The sequence below is a fragment of the Pelmatolapia mariae genome, linkage group LG5, assembly GCF_036321145.2.
Source record: "Pelmatolapia mariae isolate MD_Pm_ZW linkage group LG5, Pm_UMD_F_2, whole genome shotgun sequence".
In the NCBI taxonomy this organism is placed as follows: domain Eukaryota; kingdom Metazoa; phylum Chordata; class Actinopteri; order Cichliformes; family Cichlidae; genus Pelmatolapia; species Pelmatolapia mariae.
The window spans coordinates 36,191,985-36,214,432 of NC_086231.1; the positions used below are offsets into that span (position 1 = coordinate 36,191,985).

General features: G+C 38.8%; 1 protein-coding gene across 1 annotated transcript; it reads left to right on the forward strand.

Moving 5' to 3' along the window:
* Positions 1 to 877: 877 nt before the first annotated feature.
* On the forward strand, positions 878 to 3,587 carry elf3 (E74-like factor 3 (ets domain transcription factor, epithelial-specific)). Its single transcript, XM_063473245.1, has 8 exons — positions 878 to 1,031; positions 1,543 to 1,779; positions 1,940 to 2,053; positions 2,136 to 2,282; positions 2,369 to 2,455; positions 2,560 to 2,679; positions 2,890 to 3,085; positions 3,476 to 3,587. Exons 1-8 carry the CDS (start codon positions 878 to 880, stop codon positions 3,585 to 3,587), a joined length of 1,167 nt encoding a protein of 388 aa, XP_063329315.1.
* The last annotated feature ends 18,861 nt before the right edge of the window (positions 3,588 to 22,448 follow it).

Consider the following 22,448-nt stretch of genomic DNA (forward strand, 5'->3'; position numbering starts at 1 on the left):
AAATATGAGGTTACCACTTAGCTTAGTGTGTGTCAAACAAGGCAGCTGGGTGCAGTAGAACTTTGAAAAACCTACATAACATTCTTTTATCACTGTTGGCCTGTGTTGACTGGTAAAACTGATAAAGGTACCTGTCCACACAGGACAGGTACCTCTTTGTGTCTATTTTTAGATTGTGACTATTTGCAAATGTCTATCACACACACCCCTTCCTCACTGATGTGAAACGTGTCTGTGTCAATACCTTGACATTTAAATATGTCAAGTTAGTTCAAAAACAGTAGAAATGTACAAAAAACATAAGTACTTCAAAAGGGATCTAGAATAAGAACTGTAATGGAACAAAAGAAATGTCAAGCAACAAAAATCTAAGGAAAAAGAAACCCATAAAAGCTTGCCCAGTCAGTGTACAAAATATGATGTAGAAATATAAGCGAAGAATAAAAGGCAGGGCAGGTTCGTTTTGTTGATCAAGTTCTCAGGAAAGTGGGGGAGGAGTAGCAATGGAGGCGTGGCCATGTTCAGGTGGAATTCCCCTGAATTTACCTGAGTCCATCCCCCACAACTATAAAGCTCAAAAGGTAAAAGCAGGTACATTTTTTTTGCCGTGGATACAGAGATTCCGGCAGGCAGAGAGGGCAGTGGTACTCAAACAGCAGAACCAAGCAGAATCCTGACACTGGATTGTCTTAGGACGTCTTTCTGTTTCATCATATTGTGGCCAGTGTTGTAATCAGGTAAATTATATACATACCTAACTAAAATAATCGCTTTATGCTTCAATGATCCTGCTTTTAATAAGTTTTGTTTGCTGGTTTCCTGTTTGCTAGTTTTTCTGGTATGTAAACAAGCATTTTCTATATTTCACAGTGTCTCCATGTCATCGCCGTGCCTCAGCACTGTTCTGACTCATGCTAACCTAACCATGTATCAGACTGGTTTGCCAGATGTGCTGCAACAGCAGGCCACTATGCTTTCCAGCGTCAGTCCTCTGCAAATCAGCAATCCAGCATACAGTTCCAACATAGGTGGTGAGAAGAGACATGTTACTTCTGACCTTTCACTGTCATACAATTCACGTGTTTGGTTGATCTGTGTCAGACAAAAGATTTTCAAAATGTTAAGTCTCTTGGCTTTGAAGCTTTAGTTAACCAGGCCAGTCTAGTTTTAGCTAAAGACTAATCTCACAGTAAACAGACGCTCTATTTCAAACTTCAGCCAGCTTGCTCACCTTTGCTTTGACCTTATTTAGACACTTACTTAATGATTTACCAGCCAAGTAATGTTTAACTCAGCATAACCGCATAACAGGAGAATGCTGTGACCTCATTGTTAAAACAGTTTCACTCTATTTGTTTGACCTTAGAGACGGGCTTCAGAGTTAAGCTAAACAAAAAGTGCCTTATTGTCAGATTCAAACCTGTGTGTATGAACCAAGATCATGGTTTTTATGAAAATATGCTAAATTTCTGTTAAAGCTTAGTGTGTACTGTGTATCTGCACAGCTAAGGAATAATAAATAATCCCTGGCTGTCACTGCAGGTCAGGGGTACAGGCAGATCAGCCCTAATTACTGGACAGCAGATCATGTGTTGGAGTGGATCAGTGACCAAGTAGAGAGCACCAAGTTCGATGCAAACACCCTTAGTCTGGCAAACTGTGCCATGGATGGCTCCGCCCTTTGCCAGATGAACCGGGAGCAGATGATTGGGATCTTTGGTGTGCAGCTTGGCCCACACCTCTATCAGAGTCTACAGGAACACAAGACCAAAATGCCTGGTAAAATGCTTATGTTATTCAGGAACAATTTACTGAAAGTAACAGCTGAAAATATCCATACATAATTGAACTATTTTTAACATCTAGCTATGTGAAGAAGAATTATTTTTATGTATGAAAAATACATGTAAACTGTTTCTCGTAATCTTTCCTTCCCCAGAGATGCAGATGTTATCAGGACAAGAACTGAACGAGACCTGTCAGCTCTTGGACAACTTCTTGGACAACCTTGGACAAAACTTTCCTCTACTCAGCACAATTAAAATTGGTCAAGGTACATCTTATACAGATATGTTCAAAGTTGACATATTATGTGGACTAGGCTAATTTGCTAACTTGCTAATTTCTACTTACAGCTGAAGAAGCTGTCAACAAAAGAGAATTTGACTATCAGGATGACTATGATCTGACTACTCTGACCATGGAACCAATGACACCACTGAGAGATACTGGCTACCTGTCTGATAATCATTCTGACAGCGAGTACAGCTCCTCCTCCAACAGTTAGTATTTTATCTTCATATTTGTCAAGACTTGTTATCATTCAAGTTCAAGAATGTTATCAAAAATATATCTCTCATGTATTCAGCTGGCATGTTTGGCTTTCCAAGCATCGGTTCACCAGAGTCTGGCAGCAGCGAATCTGACCCCGAGTTCTCTTACCCTCCGATTTCAAGTGAGTGAACAGGAAAAAACAACAACAACAACAAAAAACGTTTGAAGTTATTTGCATTCCCTGTATTTAGATTCATTTCTGAAAAGTCACCATTTCATCGACAGAAGTGTACATCAAGCCAGAGAAAGGAGAGTCCCGACTGAAACGACCACGGGGGCGACCTCCTAAAGTCAGCAGAGAGCACAGCAGCAACATATATGACAATCCAAAGAAAAACAAACATGGTAAGCCCACAAATGCTGTCTTACTCATAATGTAAACAGTTTCAGTAGGCATGCATCTGAACACTGAAACTATTTTACAGATTCTATTTTGCATTTAATTTGCATCTTTACTAGACCACAGATATTTATCTTTTCTTCTTGCTTGCTTTATGCTAATACAGCATGCACATGCAGACAGACATTTAGCTTATTTTATCCCACTGTCTTCAGCACCTCGTGGCACTCACCTGTGGGAATTCATCAGAGACATTCTGATCCATCCAGAAAAGAATCAGGGCCTAATGAAATGGGAGGACCGCCGTGAGGGTGTCTTTAAGTTCCTCAAATCTGAGGCTGTGGCTCAGATGTGGGGCCAGAAGAAGAAAAACAGCAGCATGACATATGAAAAGCTCAGCCGTGCAATGAGGTGAGTTCTTGCAGCAGCCCTTCCTTTACTTCTTCCTCAGTCTCAACAATTTAATCAGATATTTGAATCAGATATGATTCAGAAGAAAATATTGTAACAAGGCTAAAAACACATGCTGCAGTAACAACAGTAACAGCTTCTTCACATTTAAGATACTTTTTAGATACTTTTGCTTTAACTATGAATCCAACTTTAGCCCAACTAATCAGAGTTGTATTGGATACATAGCTCCTCCAGGTCACAAAAGTCAGAAAATTGTTATGGCAGGCTCATTAAGACTCTTTGCTTCACATATAAAATGCTCAGTTGTTTTAAACTGAGCACCAGATGATGAAGGGGATGATATGCTATGTGCTGAACCTCAAGTAACTGAAACTTCTCCATCTGCAGGTATTACTATAAGAGGGAGATTCTGGAACGAGTCGATGGCCGGAGGCTTGTATACAAGTTTGGAAAAAACTCCAGTGGCTGGAAGATGGAGGAAATTGGTATGGCTATGTAAGACATTAGTTACTAAGTGGGTAAGAACTGAAAAGCCAGTCAGAGCAGTAGTTCAGGAACTATAAATGCCTAACCATGTTGCCTGTCTGAAAAAATCCTTGCTGCCCCAAATGTTTAAGACACTAACTTCCTCTAGAAGGAAGGTGTTACAGAAAATGTAAGCCAGTGTTTATGGCTCTAGTAGGTTTTATGAACCAATATGACGTTTCACATGTTTTTAAATTGTTTTAGATACTTGTGAGTGCAAGTACCTACAGTAAAGGCTGAAAAAGCAAACCTCTTACAGATGAACAGATTTTACTCTGGTATTTACTTGTTTTTGTTGATGCAGGACTCTCATCTTCATTCGCTACTGTAGCACTATAAACATCTTTTTTGCCATTTTCCCATATCACAGGTTTTTTTTTCACGTAAAAAAACATTGTGTGTCTTAGTGTAACATAAGTTTGGAAAAACAAAAAAACTTGGCGAGAAATAAATGTAGGTGAAGTTACTTCACATTAACAAAGTAAAGATGTGCACTACATGTCTTTTGGTATCACTTATTATAAAGTGTGTTTACACAATGTTTGAGTAAAGAGTAGTTCATGAGTGTCTGAATTTGAACATGACTGGTTGGTGTGAATCAGTCAGAAATTTGTTGCAGTTTGTGTGATTGTTTTAATGTAATCATCTCTGGATTGATGAGGGGAGTAAATCTTATGTCAATCATTATGTGAATTATGTGAATTGCATGGCATATTGTTTTTATGGCTTTTTGTATAAATAAATTTTGACATGTATCAACTTTCTGTTTGGGGACTGTTTTTTTCCACATACTTTGTTAATTACAAATAAAAATTCATTATTAGTGACCATGTTGTTGAAACAAACATATTGGATACCTCATTAGTGAAAGTGTTGGGGGTTGGAAGGTCCTACAACAAGAGCTGCAGGATGCTGGAGAAAAGGCTGGGAACAGAACCAAAACCTATGAGTAGAAGAAATTAGACGCAATTAAGTAACAGTAGACATTTACTAGACGCTTCATTATGGTTGCCAGTCTCAAATGACAACAGATTCACAAACTAAAAAGTATATTACAGTATCCATTGCCAACAACCTGTTTATGAAATTAACCCTTTCATGTTGCATTCATGTATGGTTCAGGTTATTTGGAAGCAGGCCAGATATATTTATATTGATAAACTTTAGACCTATTTAGAAAGAATAAATAGCCTGTGTGACATAAATAAACAGATGATTAAAACCTAATGAGAGAGTGCATTTTATATATATTTTTTTGCCCTGAAAACATATCAGCCAAAAATAATTAAAAAATATTTAACTGAAAGTCCAAATGGCAACAACATTATGGAATTGTTGCAATTTACTAGTAAACCTTAATCAATCTTCTACTTCTTCTTCTTTTGTCCTTTAATTGGTAATTGGAAGAGGAGGGGGTCCTCAGAGCCAACAGTCAAGGTGCCTCTGGTTTTGGGACCTCATTCATGATTTGCTTCCACTTCCTGCAATAAATGGCTTCTTCAATCATTGACTTTTCATATCTTCTTGAATGTGTTGAAACTGAAGTGCACTTGGGTTCTGCACAAGGACAAAACAAACCAGCAAGCCCACCGCTGAATTGCTTAAGAAACACAAATTAAGACTTTGGAGTCTGCTGCTAAGGGTGGCCCAAGCAATTAATATTGGTTGGGCCTCCCTAACAACAACAACAACAACAACAACAACAACAACTATAAAATAATAATAATAATAATAATAATAATAATAATAATAATAATAATAACAATAACAATAATAACAATAATAACAATAATAATAAACACTTTCATTTAGAAAGTATATTTTGCGTTTACTCTGTCTAATATTTACATTTGTTTGACGATCTCAAACATTTAATCGTGACAAGCATACAAAAAAACAAGAAATCAGGAAGGGGGCAAACACTGGGTGGTCAGGAGGTAGAGCAAACGGTTTGAAACCTGACTCCCCCAGTTCACAGATTTTTAATCCTTAAGTGCTTTCACATACATTTACTACGGCATCCGAGACAAACTTGAGGTTATTATCTTGCCCAAGCAAACAGTAAAATGCAGACTGGAGCAGACAGTCTTTCGTCTGCACCATCCACCAACCTTCCGACTATTAGATGACCTGCTGTACCTCCTAAGATACAGCCACCCTCAAATATGCAAATATGATGCAAACACAGTTCTTGCAGCTGTATCAAGCGCCCACAGAAACTGTGTTGTCACTACTGTCCCATAGAATACATACACAGACATGCCGTGTGTTTCAGTTTTAAGTTTCCCGTAAACCTCAGTTTTAGACCATCAGTATGGGTGAACAATACTAATGGTCTAAAATCTTGGAACAGCCTCATCACACATTTTTTTGCAGCCGAAAAAAGGAAATAATGTTAAAATATTTCATTTTTGTGTATTTAGGTTCATTTTAGGAAAAAGGTCAAGTTAAAAGAATTACATTTAGGGTATTTTTTTTTAATGCTCTCAGATGCAAAAACTGATCCAGTTTAACCCCAAGTAGCTAAAATGGATCATTATTATTACTCTGACTGAGATAACATCTTAAATTACAATAAAAAACCAAAACATGTTCATAAAGTAAAGGAGAAAAAAATTAATTCAGGGAGTTTCGATTTTAAATAGTTTTCTTTTGTTGTCTTCTTTCACAACACAGGCAGGTTAAAAATATTCTTTATTTTTAACATTATTACAGAATAAATTGTCAAAATCTTTGAAAAAGATTTAGGATTAAGGACAAGACTAAGAATCCAAGTCAATAATGTGAGAGATAGGAGAGATACAATTTCAGAGAACTATAACTTAAGAAACTTTAGAACAGAATATCCAGATACAAATAAGACCTTTATTACTATTGGAAGGGGTTTCTTTGTCTCTGTTGAAATCAGAATTTTTAGAGTTTAAGATTGCGGCATCTCCATTTGCTTACACTAAGTTGTCTAAAGATTGTTGTGCTAATAACAATATGATGTTATGATGTTAATATGATGTACCCATAAAAAGATGGAACCCTTTTTTTTTGTCCTGATGGATAAAATAGAATAAAAAAGGGAAACTTTGAATGATTTACTGTCCATATTATCTCAGCATAAAACGATTATAGAGAGAACATGGTTTTTGCCCAACAACTTGAGCATGCAAGATCAAGCTAACTCTGCAATTGGCTGACCGAACTGCAATTAGTCTTCCATTTAAAATACTGGCTTTATATGATAATCCCCTAACCTTTCAAGAATGCAAATGTATATTAATCTTATACTGCTCACTGCTATCAGTGGAACTGAATGTGAACAACATGCATATAGAGTGGCTGCATAGCAGTTCATCTAATAATCTGACATTTGGTGGTTTGATCCCTGACTGCCCCAGTCTGCATAATTATCTCTGATGTGTGTAAATCCTCGAATTTAAGCAGAAAAAGCATAGAAAAAAGTGATTGTGTGAAAGGGTGAATGAGACAAGTTGTATAAAGTGATTTGAGTCCTCAGGCAGAGTAGAAAAGTGCTGTCCATTCACCATGCACATGTGGGATAAAACCCTACACAAAGTTAAAGAGAACTCTACAGATATCACATGTTGCATGGAAGTCCATTGTGCAATGTTACAAAAAACCAGGCCACATTATCTTTAGCTTTTTTTCTTTCTTTTTTTTTTTACTTGTACTGCGACATGTGAACAGAAAGCACTGTTATGAAATGAAAAAACAAAACAAAACATAGCTTCATACCGGTCCATGCTGTAGACTCACTCGTGTTTTACCATAAAGACTAGTAATACCTGTTTGTTGAAATGGCTTTTTTCTTTTCCATTGTGCAACAATGGAATTTTCTAGTCACCTTTTACCAACATAATTAGTACCTATGCGCCTGACAGTGTTATGAAAGTCTTTTTACTTTTTATTAAAGCCCATACATGATCAATATGTTGTATCACTTTTAAGTTAAGGCAAACATGTATCAGTAAAAACAGTCTATAGATAGTGCAGGTGTGCTGTGTGTGTCTGTGTGATGTAATAATGAAATAATTACTATTTAGCTAAATTTGGTACTTTTAACTGCTACACACTATCAAGGCACCACTGTTTGATTTCTAAAATGTAGAAGCTAATGTTTGTTTGTGGTTTTCACATTTCTCAGTCTGCTTCTTTCAGAGTTAACTCTGGCAGACATTTTCTGGTTTCAGCTTTGTTCGCTACAGGTCAGACCTGTTATTCGTGACGGGGCACGATAACATCTAGTAGGGTAGGCTGCAACATAAAAACTTGATTTGATGGAAGTGACATTTACCTGAGACTTTAGTAAAAAATTGCTTTTAATTACATATCTGATTTTCTTCAGCAACATATGAATAGGTATTAAATATATTTATGCTTTGCATTAATATGTAGTTCATGTAGTTTACTGAATAAAAATGCCACAAAATTCCTCCTTGAACAACATTTGGCAATAAGTGAGAAAAAAACTCCTAAGACACAAGAAGAAATCTTTGAGACAACTGGAAATACAGAATAGAAAGATAAGAGGTAGAGGTATATATATTGTTGTTGTATATAAAGCCTTGTTGCTAAAGGAGTAATTATAATTATAATAATAATTATTATTATGAATTATTATTAACTATATATTATTATATATAGTTTGTGGGGATAGGTTAATTGATTAATCCAAATTGCCCATAGGTGTGAATGCAGGAGTGAATGTGGGCGTGAATGGTTGTCTGTCTCTGTGTGTTAGCCCTGCGACAGACTGGCGACCTGTCCAGGGTGTACCCCGCCTCTCCCCCTATGACAGCTGGGATAGGCTCCAGCGCCCCCCTACGACCCTGAGAAGGATAAGCGGAAGCGAATGGATGGATGGATTATTAATATAAGAAAAATATTAATAGAACACTACAGGTTTATGGGACCCATGGAAGCTAAATTCAGTAGAAGCAAATTAATGCATGAACATTGAAACTGAAGATATAGCATAAAAACAGACATTGTATTGAAATGGAACACTGAGCCATTTTGACCAGAGTACAAATTTAACAGTCATGTTACATGTTAGTATGACTTTTACATGATCACATTTTTGTACTGATCAGAAGCAGAATACTTTATATTCCCAGAAGAAATGATGTGGTTACAGTTACTCCAAGACAATAAGAACAGTAACAGTAGCTAAAGTAAATGAAATAATACAATATTTTTAATGTGGTTCTAATAAATACAGATGGCTCGAATTATAAATATCCCACTGCATTACACAAAATGAAATATATATGTTTGACACTGAGGTGCCCCTCGTATCATACTGTACTTTGAGGATGTGAAGTTAGTAATAGTGTACAACTATTGCATTGTGTACTTGTGCTTAAGATGGAGTTGTACAGAGGCACCTTCTCTAGCTTGTCCGGGGGAACACAAAGGTGTTCCCAGGCCAGCCGAGAGATATAATCTCTCCAGTGTCCTGGGTCTGCCCCGGGGCCTCCTCCCGGTGGGACATGCCCGAAACACCTCACCCAGGAGGGGCCCAGAAGGCATCCTTGTCAGATGCCTGAACCACCTCAACTGCCTCCTTTCGATGTGGAGGAGCAGGGGCTCTACTCTGAGCACCTACCGGATGGCGGAACTTCTCACCCTATCTCTAAGGGAGAATCCAGCCACCCAGAGGCACCTTGACTCTTGTATCCACAATCTCATTCTTTTGGTCACTACCCACAGCTCGTGACCATAGGTGAGGGTAGGGACGTAGATCGACAAGTAAATTGAGAGCTTCGCTTTTACGCTCAGCTCTCTCTTCACCACGACGGACCGGTACAGCATCCGCATCACTGCAGCCGCAGCACCAAACCGTCTGGGATCTCCGGCTGCCTTGTCTCTCCACTTATGAACAAGACCCCAAGATACTTAAACTCCTCCGCTTGGGGCAGAAACTCGTCCCCGAACCGGAGTGGGCATTCCAACACTCCACTCCTACTCAAAACGATCAATCTACACAGGGCTGAATTCAAAGACACCTTAAATATCAAAGTGAAAAAACGCACCAGGCTAGTCCATTTTGCCAAAATTTCACTGCAACGCAAAACGGCACTCAGTAGTTTGTATAGCCCCCACGTGCTTGTATGCATAAAACAGTGAAATGTGTCCTGGGGTATTTCCCCTAGACCTGAAACATATTGTCCCAGAGGAGTTCTATTGGATTTAGGTCAGCTAAATGGGGAGCCAGTCAGTGGTATTAATTCCTTCATCCTCTAGGAACTGCTCTCTCCACTTAAGTACGGCACTGAGTCTGACAGCCTAATGGTTGTCAGATTGCTGTTTGTTGCCTACTCTTTCAACGGCTGTGTCAATGACACAATACTAAACAAAATGAAAGATGTTACAGACAACATATAGTTAACATAACTGGCGTCTCCAGTTCCATTCACATCTGTTTCGTGTGCTCGGGTCAAACCTGCTTGTTTCTGTGAAAGGCCAGTGGTGGACCTGGTATTCTATTTCTCCATAGTGCTTTGCAGTGAGCAAAGGGGCGAATAGAGGATGTCAGAACCTCAGGAGACACAGTAACTCACGACTGGTCCCTGTGCCTCCTGAGAGTTCAGAATTTATGTCTAAACGTCTAGTGTCCATTTAGGCAGAATGGTAAATGGTAAAACTGCTGCTAACTGTAAAACTAGCTATATTAATTCTCTTCTGCAGTTGTCAGAATGTGCTGTGCGCTCTTAGTAATTGTTTAGTTTGCTCAAAAAGTGAAAAGTGTTTAATAGAGGTGGGGGGGGGGTTGTATGCATTGTATCTGAATGCCATATAGTTAGTAATCATGCACTCGTACAAAAAGGTATTCAAAACTCTAGCTCCAGTCAAAAGCATTGTAGATTATTTACCATGTAACTTAACTCAGAGCCTTGTCTGTTACAACAAGGTAGCTTTTTATCCTGTCAGTGTTATTGTTAGACCTGTTAATGATCTAGCTGGTGAGTTTCACGAGAAAACACACACACACGCGCGCACACACACACACACACACACACACACACACACACACACACACACACACACACACACACACACACACACACACACACACACAAACACACACAGTGGAAAAGACTATTCACCTCCTTCTAGGTCAATATACCTGTCGAGCAGGTACATTTGGCCGCTAGCCAAAAACTGTGTGCAGCACGTAACTTACTGGAAACCTCATGATCAGTGCCAGAAAAAATACAGGAAAGGGAGGGTGGGGGTGGATTTTTATTGCTGTGATCTCAGCACAATGTCACTGGATAAACACATGAAGAGTCATTACGCCCTTACATGCAGTCATTAAACTTTTATAATTTTGCTTTGTGTGCCACGCAGTGTCCATCCCTCAATGAAACCTCACACAGTTACACAAATACGTGTGTATATGTGTGCAATCTACATTATTTCCAAAGTAGCATAGGTTTGAGGCTGTGCTGAGCAAAGCTAATGTTAGTCACTGAGAAATTCAAGAGAAGAAACAAAGTATGTGGTAGCATGATCATTGAACAAATGCATTATTTTATCCTACACTCAAGTGACTTCCAGAAACACAAGTCATAAGGTACACCCTACTGGGCAGGGCAGTCAATTAGAAATGATTAACCTTTTTTTATGGAGCTGGTACACTAGTATAATGGCAATGCCACACTGAGAAAAGAAATACATAAAAGCAATCATCAGATGCCATTTCTATGTAGTAAACCCTCTGATATTCTCATGATATTCTTTCATTTCCTTTACACAAACTGATTTAGTTCAGACTTTATTGTCATTCGACCATTTAGACATGATATGAACGAAACAAATTCTTATGTCTCTGTATTGTGGAATGCACCCAAGGCCTGAAAGTCCTTAGGTCAAAATGTGACACCCCATCTGAGAGAACACAGGACCTGAGAGATGCATCTGGCCTTTCATTTGATCCATCACCAAAGCCTCATCAGATATCGCCTTGAGGCGACTTTTGTTGTGATTTGGCGCTATATAAATAAAATTGAATTGAATTGAATATGGTTTAGGTGGAAGAGTGGCAGTCAAGAAGTCATTCTTAAGGAAGGGAAACTAGATTAAAAAAAGGGCTAAGTTAGGCCAAATTATACAAAACCTGGACTGAAACATCAGTGGCAACAGGTCTTAATGGATGATGTAGAGTCTGTCATGGTTTGGGGACTGTGGTGTTGGTGATCTTATTAAAATTGACAAAATTATGAATGCAGAAACTTACTGTCAGAGTTTAATCCACAATGCAATACCATTTGGAAAGCATCTGATTGGCTGTAAAGACTCAGTCAATTGGAAATAGCATGACGCAATTCCCAAGTTATGTCTATCCATTGATAGAAAAAACTTGGAATTAAACACTATGAGTCAAGGACTGGCCCAGACCCGAACATTATTGAAGCACCGTGGAATCAGAGAACAGAAAAAGAGTGTCACAGTGAAGGGAATGAGCAGACTCCTTGAGATAAGATAAGTGCATTTAGTTACAGTGAAAAAAGGTGAACACAGTTCTGTACACAATCTACTTCCAAAAATGACTTCTCCCAGCTCCTAACAGTGTCCGTGGCGGTCCAGTGCAACTCCGTACTCCAAACAATAATCCCTTAGTCCGTGGTTCCTCCTGCTGCTCCCGAGCAATCCATCCTCAATTCCTAGTGAAACACAAACACACGGTGACTAGGTAATCCTTCAATACCACACGATTCTTCAAAACTGCTATCAGTAGTACAGCCAGGCTTAACTCAACGTTCCAGCGCTGGCAGTTGCCCGATCACACCATTATAAAGGTCTGCCCAAGATGGCAGATAATTATTAAAATCATTCAGTGCAATTCAAGATGTTTATTGTCAATACAACAATATACACAGTATACAGCGTATTGAAATGCCGTTTCACCCCAAGCCCCCCAAGGTGCATTTAGCGGCAGCCGGTGAAGTGATTAGCCGCAGGTGTGGTTGGGTTCAGTGGGAGAACAGTTCCAGGTCAGATGCCACCCAGCGCCCAGACTCCGGGAAATGTGGAAATGCTTCCACACAAAAAATAAACAAACACACAGTGAGACGGGGAGAAAAAAGGAGAGAACACACACATGCAAACACAACAGGCAGGTCGACCGGCGATGACTGTCTGGCCATGACAAAGAGAGCCAAAGTCCAAGGAAGAACTTTAGAATATACTTTAAGAAGCATGGAGAACTATTCCTGAAGACTACTTTCTTGTAAGAAATGACAAGAAACATTGCCTAGAGGAGTTCAGGCTTTGTTGAAGAATAAAGATGGTCATACCGAATATTCACTTTTTGACTTTCTCAGTGAAATTTAAAGAACAGGTGTGGCTCAACAGTTTTGCACATAGTAAGCTCCAGCTTTTGCATGCCAAAACCTATTAAGACAAAGTCTGTGGAGTTTCTCAGTAACATCACAAGTAATATTTTCAATATATGACTATCACTACCTCCCGTTGCTGATTTACATTCAGTCAGGTATCAGTAAAATGTTTCTCCTAGTCTCCTAGTAAATGGAAAATTTAATTACCCATTGTTGTAAAAATGCAACCTTGAATGCTTTTTTTTCATCTCCAGAACACTTCAAGTGGCAAACCAGTTTTTCAGCAGGAGGAGTTTGGCTGAAAGACAGACAATGGTATTTCAATATATGGTCTCTAAGTAGTAAATAAATAAACAACTTTGCAGTAGTTGACATTGTACTTCAATGGTGCATACCCAAACCCAAAATTAAGTCTTTTCATCCTCATGATCCAGCCTTAATAAGGTGGATCAACTCCATAATCATCTTTCTAACATCTTCTGGTTTACATGAATCAAACTCATAAACTCAGCAACATTTACTGTTGGCAGTAAATGTCATAAAAATCAATCAGTAAACACTTCCTGGCAAGAGGTTCAGGTATTTGAGGTCATTTCCAAGGAGTGGTTGTCTGTCATAAGGCACCTCCACTATCAGGTGTACCCCACCTCCACCCACCGATCTGTTGACTGTAAACAGACGGGAAAAGTGTGGACTTTATACCAGTTTTTAAATTGTGTTGATAGGCCACGTAAAACCAGAGTTATGATAAAAATATCTGCAATGTTTGGTTTTCTTCCTGAATACTATCGTTGTTTATATTTACTGCGGGAAGAAACGGTAAAAACGGCGTTTTATAAGGAAAACGCTCCAAAGCACTCCCCACCTGTGAGCAAAAACAACACCAAAAAAACCCCACCCTTTCCTATTGGTGGAAAAATGTACCATGTCCACCAATCAAAGAATTATATGGCAGTATGGCATTTAGTTGTTTAGGAAGGGCGAAGTTTTAGGAGTGACGGCGGTGTTTTGAGATGTGAGAGATTTGCGACATTTAGCGCAAATCTTGTGTAGTTAGTGTGTAGTGTAGTCAATAGTTTTGTTACAGGAGTGATACATCCCCTGTTGTCAGGCCTGCAGGTATCAGGCTGTTGTTCTCCTTTATCTCATAGTGGACAGAAATTATTTTTTGGAGTGGCACAAATAATTTGTGTGGCATCAAATTTGATGCAGAACAGCTGATTGTTCTGTAAATAGTTTGAAATGTTTATTTAAAAAAACGCCTTGGCTGCATTTTTAGGTAAACGGCTGCAAAAAAACTTTGTTGTTTGCATAACTCTTTGAAGAAGTAACTATATAATTAATTGTGCAACACTGGTCATTATTTACTGTATTTTGCAGACAGAGAGTTACAGGACTCTCTCCCAGACCACAGACTCATACTCATAATACAAGTCAGAGCTTTATAAAAGAAAAAGAAAGTTGTGTTTTCAAAATTGGAGTTCAAGTTATTTTTACTTCCAATAGTGTTAACACACTACACAGGTCATGAACAAGATTTTTTTTAAATTTTCATTGTGAGTGGGCTAAAGCACTTAAATGTAAATGCTGTTATTTGATTATTTTAATAAACCGTGTAACTTGGATGGATTACTCACAACCTCACAACCTATCAAAATACTGATATGAATTAATGATAGATTTCTGTAATTTTGCACCTTTGTTTCTTTAACCTGGCGTCTACATATGTGGACATCACATTTTAGGTTGTCTAGACCACAAAATTTTTTTTTAATAATAATAATAATAATAATACATTTTATTTGAGGGCACCTTTCAAAAACCCAAGGTCACCTTACAAAAGAACAACATTAATAAAAGAAGCAATAGTCATAAAATACATAAAATAAGTTAAAATTGCAAAACAGAGCTTGACAACAGATAAAATCAGCACTAAAGCGAATAAGCCAGTTTGAACAGATGTGTTTTGAGCTGTGACTTAAATGCGGGAAGAGAGTCAATATTTCTTATGGCTGGAGGAAGAGAGTTCCAGAGCCGAGGAGCAGAGCGACTGAAGGCTCTGTTCCCCACAGTGATGAGACGAGCAGAAGGAACAGTAAGATGAATAGCAGATGAGGATCAGAGAGGGCGGGAGACAGTGGTGATATGGAGCAGGTCACACAAACAGGAAGGAGCAGATTTATGGATACACTTGTACGTGAGAAGTAAGATTTTAAAGTTTATCCTGGCTTCAATGGACAACCAGTGAAGCTGCTGAAGAACTGTTGTAATATGAGCTCTTGACAGAGTACGAGTTATGACCCGAGCTGCAGAGTTTTGGAGAAGTTGGAGTTTATGAAGGGACCTTTTAGGGAGACCAAATAAGAGGGAATTGCAGTAATCAATGCGGGACGTAATAAGACTATGGACAAGGATGGCAGCAGCATGGGGAGTAAGGAAGGGACGGAGTCGGTTAATATTACGTAAGTGGAAGTATGCAGACCGGGTTATGAAATTAATGTGAGACTGGAATGAATAGGTGTCTTAACCTGAGGGGAGGGAAGGCTGGGAGAACGTTCAATGATAATGGAAAAACTGTGGGATTTGGATAAGATAGAGGCTGTACCAACAAGTAAATCTTCTGTTTTATTACTGTTTGGTTTAAGAAAATTGGAGGAGAACCAGGATCTAATCTCAATAAGACAGTTTGAGAGGGAGGAAGGTGGGAGGGATGAATTGGGTTTAGAAGACATGTAGAGCTGGGTGTCATCAGCATAACAGTGAAAATTTATATTATATTTTCAGAACATATGACCAAGAGGGAGCATGTAAATAATGAATAAAAGAGGCCCTAATACTGAACCCTGGGGCACACCAGCAGAAACAGGACAGAGACTTGAAGAATGGGATTTAAATTGGATAAACTGAGTGCGGTCTGAGAGATATGAGGTGAACCAGGCAAGGGGGGTGAGACTAATGCCAATGGATGCTAACCGGTTCAAGAGAATATTGTGAGAAATGGTATCAAACGCCGCACTAAGATCAAGAAGGATGAGGATGGATAGGAGACCAGAATCAGCTGCCATCAGAAGGTCATTGGTAATCCTTAACAGAGCAGTTTCTGTGCTGTGATTGGGGCGGAAACTAGATTGAAATTGTTCATAGAGATTATGGTTACTGAGGTTTAAGTGAAGCTGGGAGGCGACAACTTTTTCAAGAATTTTTGAAATAGATTTCATATAGGGTGAAGATTATCAAAGTTATTGGGGTTATTTTTGAGAGTTGGAATAACAATAACAATAACAATCTCTTTTCAGAGATTTAGGAACGATTCCAGTGTTAAGGGAGGAATGGATAATAGTGGTTATGAGAGGAGCTAACGAGGGAAGACAAGCTTTAACTAACACAGTGGGAAGAGGGTCAAGGTGACAGGTGGATGATTTAGATCAGCGGTCCCCAACCTTTTTTGCGCCACGGACCGGTTTATGCCCGACAATATTTTCACGGACCGGCCTTTAAGGTGTCGCGGATAAATACAACAAAATAAAACTAGTACCGTTACCGAAAAAAAGAAGATTTATTCATAACACACGTGAAAAGACCCAGGAAAACCGAGTTAACGATAAAAAGGATAACAAAATAACGCTGAAAACCGATAAAAACCCTGAAAACCATACATTTCACACCTGAGCCTCAACTATCGCGGCCCGGTACCAAACGACTCACGGACCGGTACCGGTCCGAGGCCCGGGGGTTGGGGACCGCTGATTTAGATTCTATAATAAGATTAGATACATCAGTTATGGAGGGAAGAGTAAAGCTTGAAAATAAGTGACAGGAAAACAGTGGGGGAAACAGGAAGTCTACTTCAAAGTCAGAAGCTCCTGGAGAATTAAGTTGACGGTGGATATCTGAAATTTTACGGGTGAAAAAAGACATAAGAGAATTACAAAAGTCAGCAGAATACATATGGGAGGGTAATATGTCTGGAGGTTTTGTAATTTTAATGAACAATGAAAAGAGAGACCTGGAGCTACCGTCATTAGAACTGATTAAACCAGAGTAGTATGCGGATTTGGCTGAAGCAATGCAGTCCTTATAGAACAAAACATGATCATTGTACATTTCTTTATGTATAGTGAGTCCAGTTTTCTTGAATAGACGTTCGAGTTGGCATCCTTTAGCTTTAAGATGACGCAGGTCGGGGGTAAACCATGGTGCTGAACGGGAAAATGAGACAGCTCTACAAGGGCCTGATTTCCACTTACGAGGACATTGTACTGCCACTGTTCTATCGAAACTTAAAATGAATGTGGATGTGAATATCATTTTTCTCAGAAACAAAAAATCAGGTAAAAAAAAAAAATCTGGTAATTCTTTGCTTTTACATTCATCAGGTCCCAATCAGCACAAATAGCAAAGAGAAATTTAAAATGCACGCCATGAAAGAGTTTGGGTCTTAGGAGGTTAAAGTTAAGCCCAAAGAGTCATGCTGACACATCTATGTTTCATTTAACAATGCAGCATTTCTTATTTCCATAATGCAGAAAGGCTACGACATAATGTTTTAAGTAAACTAAGTATCACTGGTTTGGCCCAAATAAGTTGGGCAGTGTGTGGCCTGTGATTTAAAATAAGTTTGACATCCACTGTCGCCAAAGTGCTTGCTCATAGGCACTGTTGGGTGACTGTTGGGTTTTTCTCTGTATTTATTATTGTAGGGTCTACCTTACAATATTAAGCACGTTGAGGCTACTGATGTTGTGTTTTGGTGCCGTATAAATAAAATTGAATTAAATATTATGGCAAGAACCAGTCAGCTAAGAGAAACGACAGTCCGTTATCCCTTTAAGAACTGAAGGTCAGTCAGTCTGAAAAATTGGTAAAACTTTGAGTGTGTCACCAAGGTCAGTCTGAAAACCCATCAAACACTACGAGGAAACTGTCTCACAAGAGGACCGCCCCAGGAAAAGGAAGACTAAGAGTCCCCTCTGCTGCTGAGGATAAATTCATCCGAGTCACCAGCCTCAGAAATCCGATTAGAGCCCAGATAGATGCTACACAGAGTTCCAGTAGCAGACACATCTCTACCTGTTCAGAGGAGACTGTGTGAATCAGGCCTTTTTGGTCAAATAGCTGCTGAGAAACCACGACTAAGGAAAAGCAACAAGCAGAAGAGATTTATTTGGGCCAAGAAACACAAGGAATGGACATCAGACCAGTGGAAATCTGTGCTTTGGTCTGACGAGTCCAAATTTGAGATCTTTGGTTCCACCCACCGTGTCATTGTGCAGTGCAGAAAAGGTGAGTGGATGGTCTCTACGTGCATGGTTCCCACCATAAAGCATGGAGGAGGAGGTGTGATGGTGTGGGGGTGCTTTGCTGGGGACACTGTTGGGGATTTATTCAAAACTGAAGGTACACTGAGCCAGCAGGGAAGGACGCCCTTATTTAGTGAGGATTCTGGGATTTCAGCAAGCGTGTTTCCCTCTGCCCTGGTTTTAGCATCACTTCAAAAGGTTTTCAGTTTTGCTTTTGCCCCATTAAGTGCACTGTTTTTGTTGTCCGGGCTGTACAGTTTAAGAAAGGAGAAATCTCTACATTTTGCAAACACAACACTTTAGCTTCCGATTCACTCTCATCTCCTTTCTGCTCCGATTTCCTCCCATCTAATCTTGCTTCCCACCTATCTTGGTAGACATCATCCCTCCTGTCCTTCAGTGCAACCTCATGCCTAATGTTCACCCCTGCTTTAGTTGTAGCAGGGGTTGACAGTCTATTCAAGTGCTCACCTGGGCAATCCCACAAGTTGCATTTATACACTTCTTACAAGATGTGTGCGACACTCTTACAGAAAAAAGCAGTACAGTTACATGGTGTACTTGTACATGTGGTTTGGATAACAATAGCAAAGCAGCCACAACAAAGACTGAGAAAAGGATTATATGGACAGAGAGACAAATACATTCCTTCAGCTTACTGTAAAGAATATTGCATAGCTTTCATTTCAGAGAGTGTTGTATAACTTTAATAATTTTTCCATCACTCTCCTTTGCTAATTACATCCATTTAATTTATTCCCTTGTTATTTTCACCTTTTCGTTGCTTTCTTCTTGAGGTTGCGGCCCCTCCTCAGCCCCTCGTTTCACCACTTCATCAACATCACTGTTCTACAAGCTGCTTGAGAGGAGGGTCCGGTGGCAAGATTTGATTAGATAATATAGTGTCAGAAAATGAAAATGAAGGAATGGGCTGCACTCAGTGCTTGTGGGGCTGGTGCTGGGCTGATAATTGCTGTATTGCGTAACAGTCGGCAAAAATGTTACCTGACAGAAGAGAAACAGTCCCGATCAGAAGTTTAAGACCACTTGAAAGATGGCAAAAAAATCATATTTTGCATGGTTGGATCTTAACAAGGTTACAAGTAGAGCTTCAACATGGCTTCAACATGCAACAAGAAGAAATGGGAGTGAGACAGAACATTTTTTTGAGCATGCAATTTATTGAAGACAACGCTTAAACTGAAACAGGCTGTTTTACAGCTGCTCAAAAGTTTAGGACCACATTCCTTTAAAAGGCCAAATCTGTGCAAAAATGTGAATTCATTGTCATTTTCTGTCAGGTAGTCACACTGTCATAACGTTCTGATTTACCATGGCTGGATGAATGGGTGGCTGGAACCACGTTTAATATAAACATTATTTTGCAGTGCCACACTGAATCACTCTGCATTTTTCCAATAGTGGGTCATTTTGACCCAGCGTTTCTTATATTCTTCTGTATTATGGTTTGTATTCTGATTCTCTTGTTATGCTTTGTTGTTTATTATTATAATTCTATGTTCCAGTTTATTCTGGTTTAGGGTTTTGTTCTTAGGTTTTGTGTCTTGTGCCCTCGTATTTAGTGTAGGTTTAGTTCAAATCTGCGTCTTTGTGAATTGTTTCCTGTTTTACTTTGAAGGTCCCTGTCTTATGTCAGTGTATTCAGTTTTGCTTACCCTGTCTCATCTTGTCAATTACTCCCAGCTGTGTTTTCCTGCTGTGCATCATTCCCCTCGTTATCCCTCAGTGTATTTAAGCCCCGTGTTTCTCTTTTCAGTGTTGCGTTGTCTGTGTTGCATCCCTGATGTCAAGTCAGGTAGTATAGTTTCAGGATTCTGTGCAAGGTCATGTTCATGTTTGTTCTTGTCTTGTAGTCATAGTTTTCATCCACCCGCACAGAGTCCAGTTCACTGTTGTCTTAGTCACTCATCATAGTCACTTGTAGTTTGCTCCAGTTTAGATTTTAGTTAAGGTTAGTGTCTGTCCCTGCTGTTTTGTCTCCCTTTCAGCCACAATAAAGGCTCGCCTTCTGTTTAAAGTTCAGTTCTGCCTCCTCGCCTGTGTCTGCTCCTGGGTCCATCTCACTCTCTCCACTCGGTCTGCCCCGCAGACCGTGACAATTATAGTCTAAAGGACTGTAGTCCTTATATGCTGATGCTAATTTCATGTTTCATTAAAAATGCAAATAAACTTTGTAAAAACTTAATTAAAAACACTGAAGTTCAACATATGCCATTAACCTGCTTAGACAAAAGAATTCCTTTCTAAATATATGAAAGTCTTTTCATTACATCATTATCTCACGAACAAAGTTGTATATCTCCCTCAAAGCAACAAAACCAGTCACCTTCACAATGGAATCTATTGTGAAAAGCCAGAGTGAAGTGTCAGTTTACTGGATTTGAACAATAGAAAGACCAGCCCAGTTCACCACTCAGTGAAAATAGCAACTTAGGCATCTTACTGACAAGCAAAATTACTCTAAAAGGTGCCCAATAGTCTGAATGCATGTTATATACTAAATGCACATTCAACTCCAAATTTAAATGTGAACACAAAGAAACTGTCTTAACAGCTCTCATAAATAATGAGAATGCTAAGGAATGCAGCCCCTTAGGCAAAGATTGTCACACACACACACACACACACACACACACACACACACACACACACACACACACACACACACACACACACACACACACACACACTCACACACTATTTTCTGCTTGGTTTCCGTATTACATAACATATTCCCAGCACTGGAAACTATTGTAAAGCAATAGCCAATTGCTGGTAAAACACTATTGTTGTATTTTCATTGGGAACAAGTTTATATTTTGGCCCACTATTTTAGAAATGGGTGTCATCTTTCTTCTCCCTGGTTCTCACTACCCGAGGGAGAAAAGAGTACAATAAAGACATTCTTTGGAAGCAGTGTTTTTACCTGTTAAACCTGAAAGAAGCTGGTAGACCTTATTCCGTAGCCAGATTGCCATTCATGTATATCTTTGCGAACAACACTAATACTATGCACTGCTTTAGAGTCCAATAGTTATTAAAGTAAATGCTCCTGTTTAACAATACTAAAAGAAGAAAACAACTGTGTCTTATTTGTAAACAGATATTACATAGTTTGAGTAACACTTAAGAGTTACAATGCTATTAAGCAGTGTATTCTTTTAACTCTTGATGTCTTAATGAAAAAAATATTGCATCAATCCAACAATTCTCACAAATGTATCATCGAGTACAAAAGCAAAGTAATACATGTAAGTACAGTAAGGGGACTGTACATAAACTGGGAAGATAATGTTAATACTGAACTCTTGCATAAATGGTAAATGGCCTGTATTTGTATAGCGCTTTACTAGTCCCTAAGGACCCCAAAGCGCTTCACACATCCAGTCATCCACCCATCCACCCATCCACACACACATTCACACACAAATATAAAACATTGCAAGAGAGATGAGATGTAAGACTTCCTTTTTAGGTGAAAAATGAATGTAATACATTTTTTGAATAAAGCTGTAACATAATAAAATATTAAGTGCTGTGAATATGGATTCACTGTGTGCACAACAAAATACAACAAAACCAGTCATTTGGTTTTTGTTGCAGGGAAAGTTAAAAGTTATCATTGAATAACAGCCAATACTAATACAGTGATGCCCTGTTATGTAAAATTAAACTATTCTAAGTCTCACTGACGTTTACAGGGAACTGTTTTATTTAATACTAAATAATAATAATAATAATAATAATAATAATAATGATAATAATGATAATAATAATAAAATAGTAAAAACATCATCTCCATCAATCAACACAGAAGCAGCAACAATGATTGAATAGTTAGCAAAGGAAAAACTGTCAGAACGTCATGACAGTGTGACTAGCTGCCAGAAATGACAATGAATATACATTTTTGCACAGATTTGGCCTTTTAAAGGAATGTGGTCCTAAACTTTTGATCAGCTGTAAAACAGCCTGTTTCAGTTTAAGCGTGTTTTGTCTCACTCCCATTTCTTATTGTTGCATGTTGAGGCTCTACTTGTAACCTTGTTAAGATCCAACCATGTAAAATATGATTTTTTTGCCATTTTTCAAGTGGTCTTAAACTTCTGATCGGGACTGTTTCTCTTCTGTCAGGTAACATTTTTGCCGACTGTTACG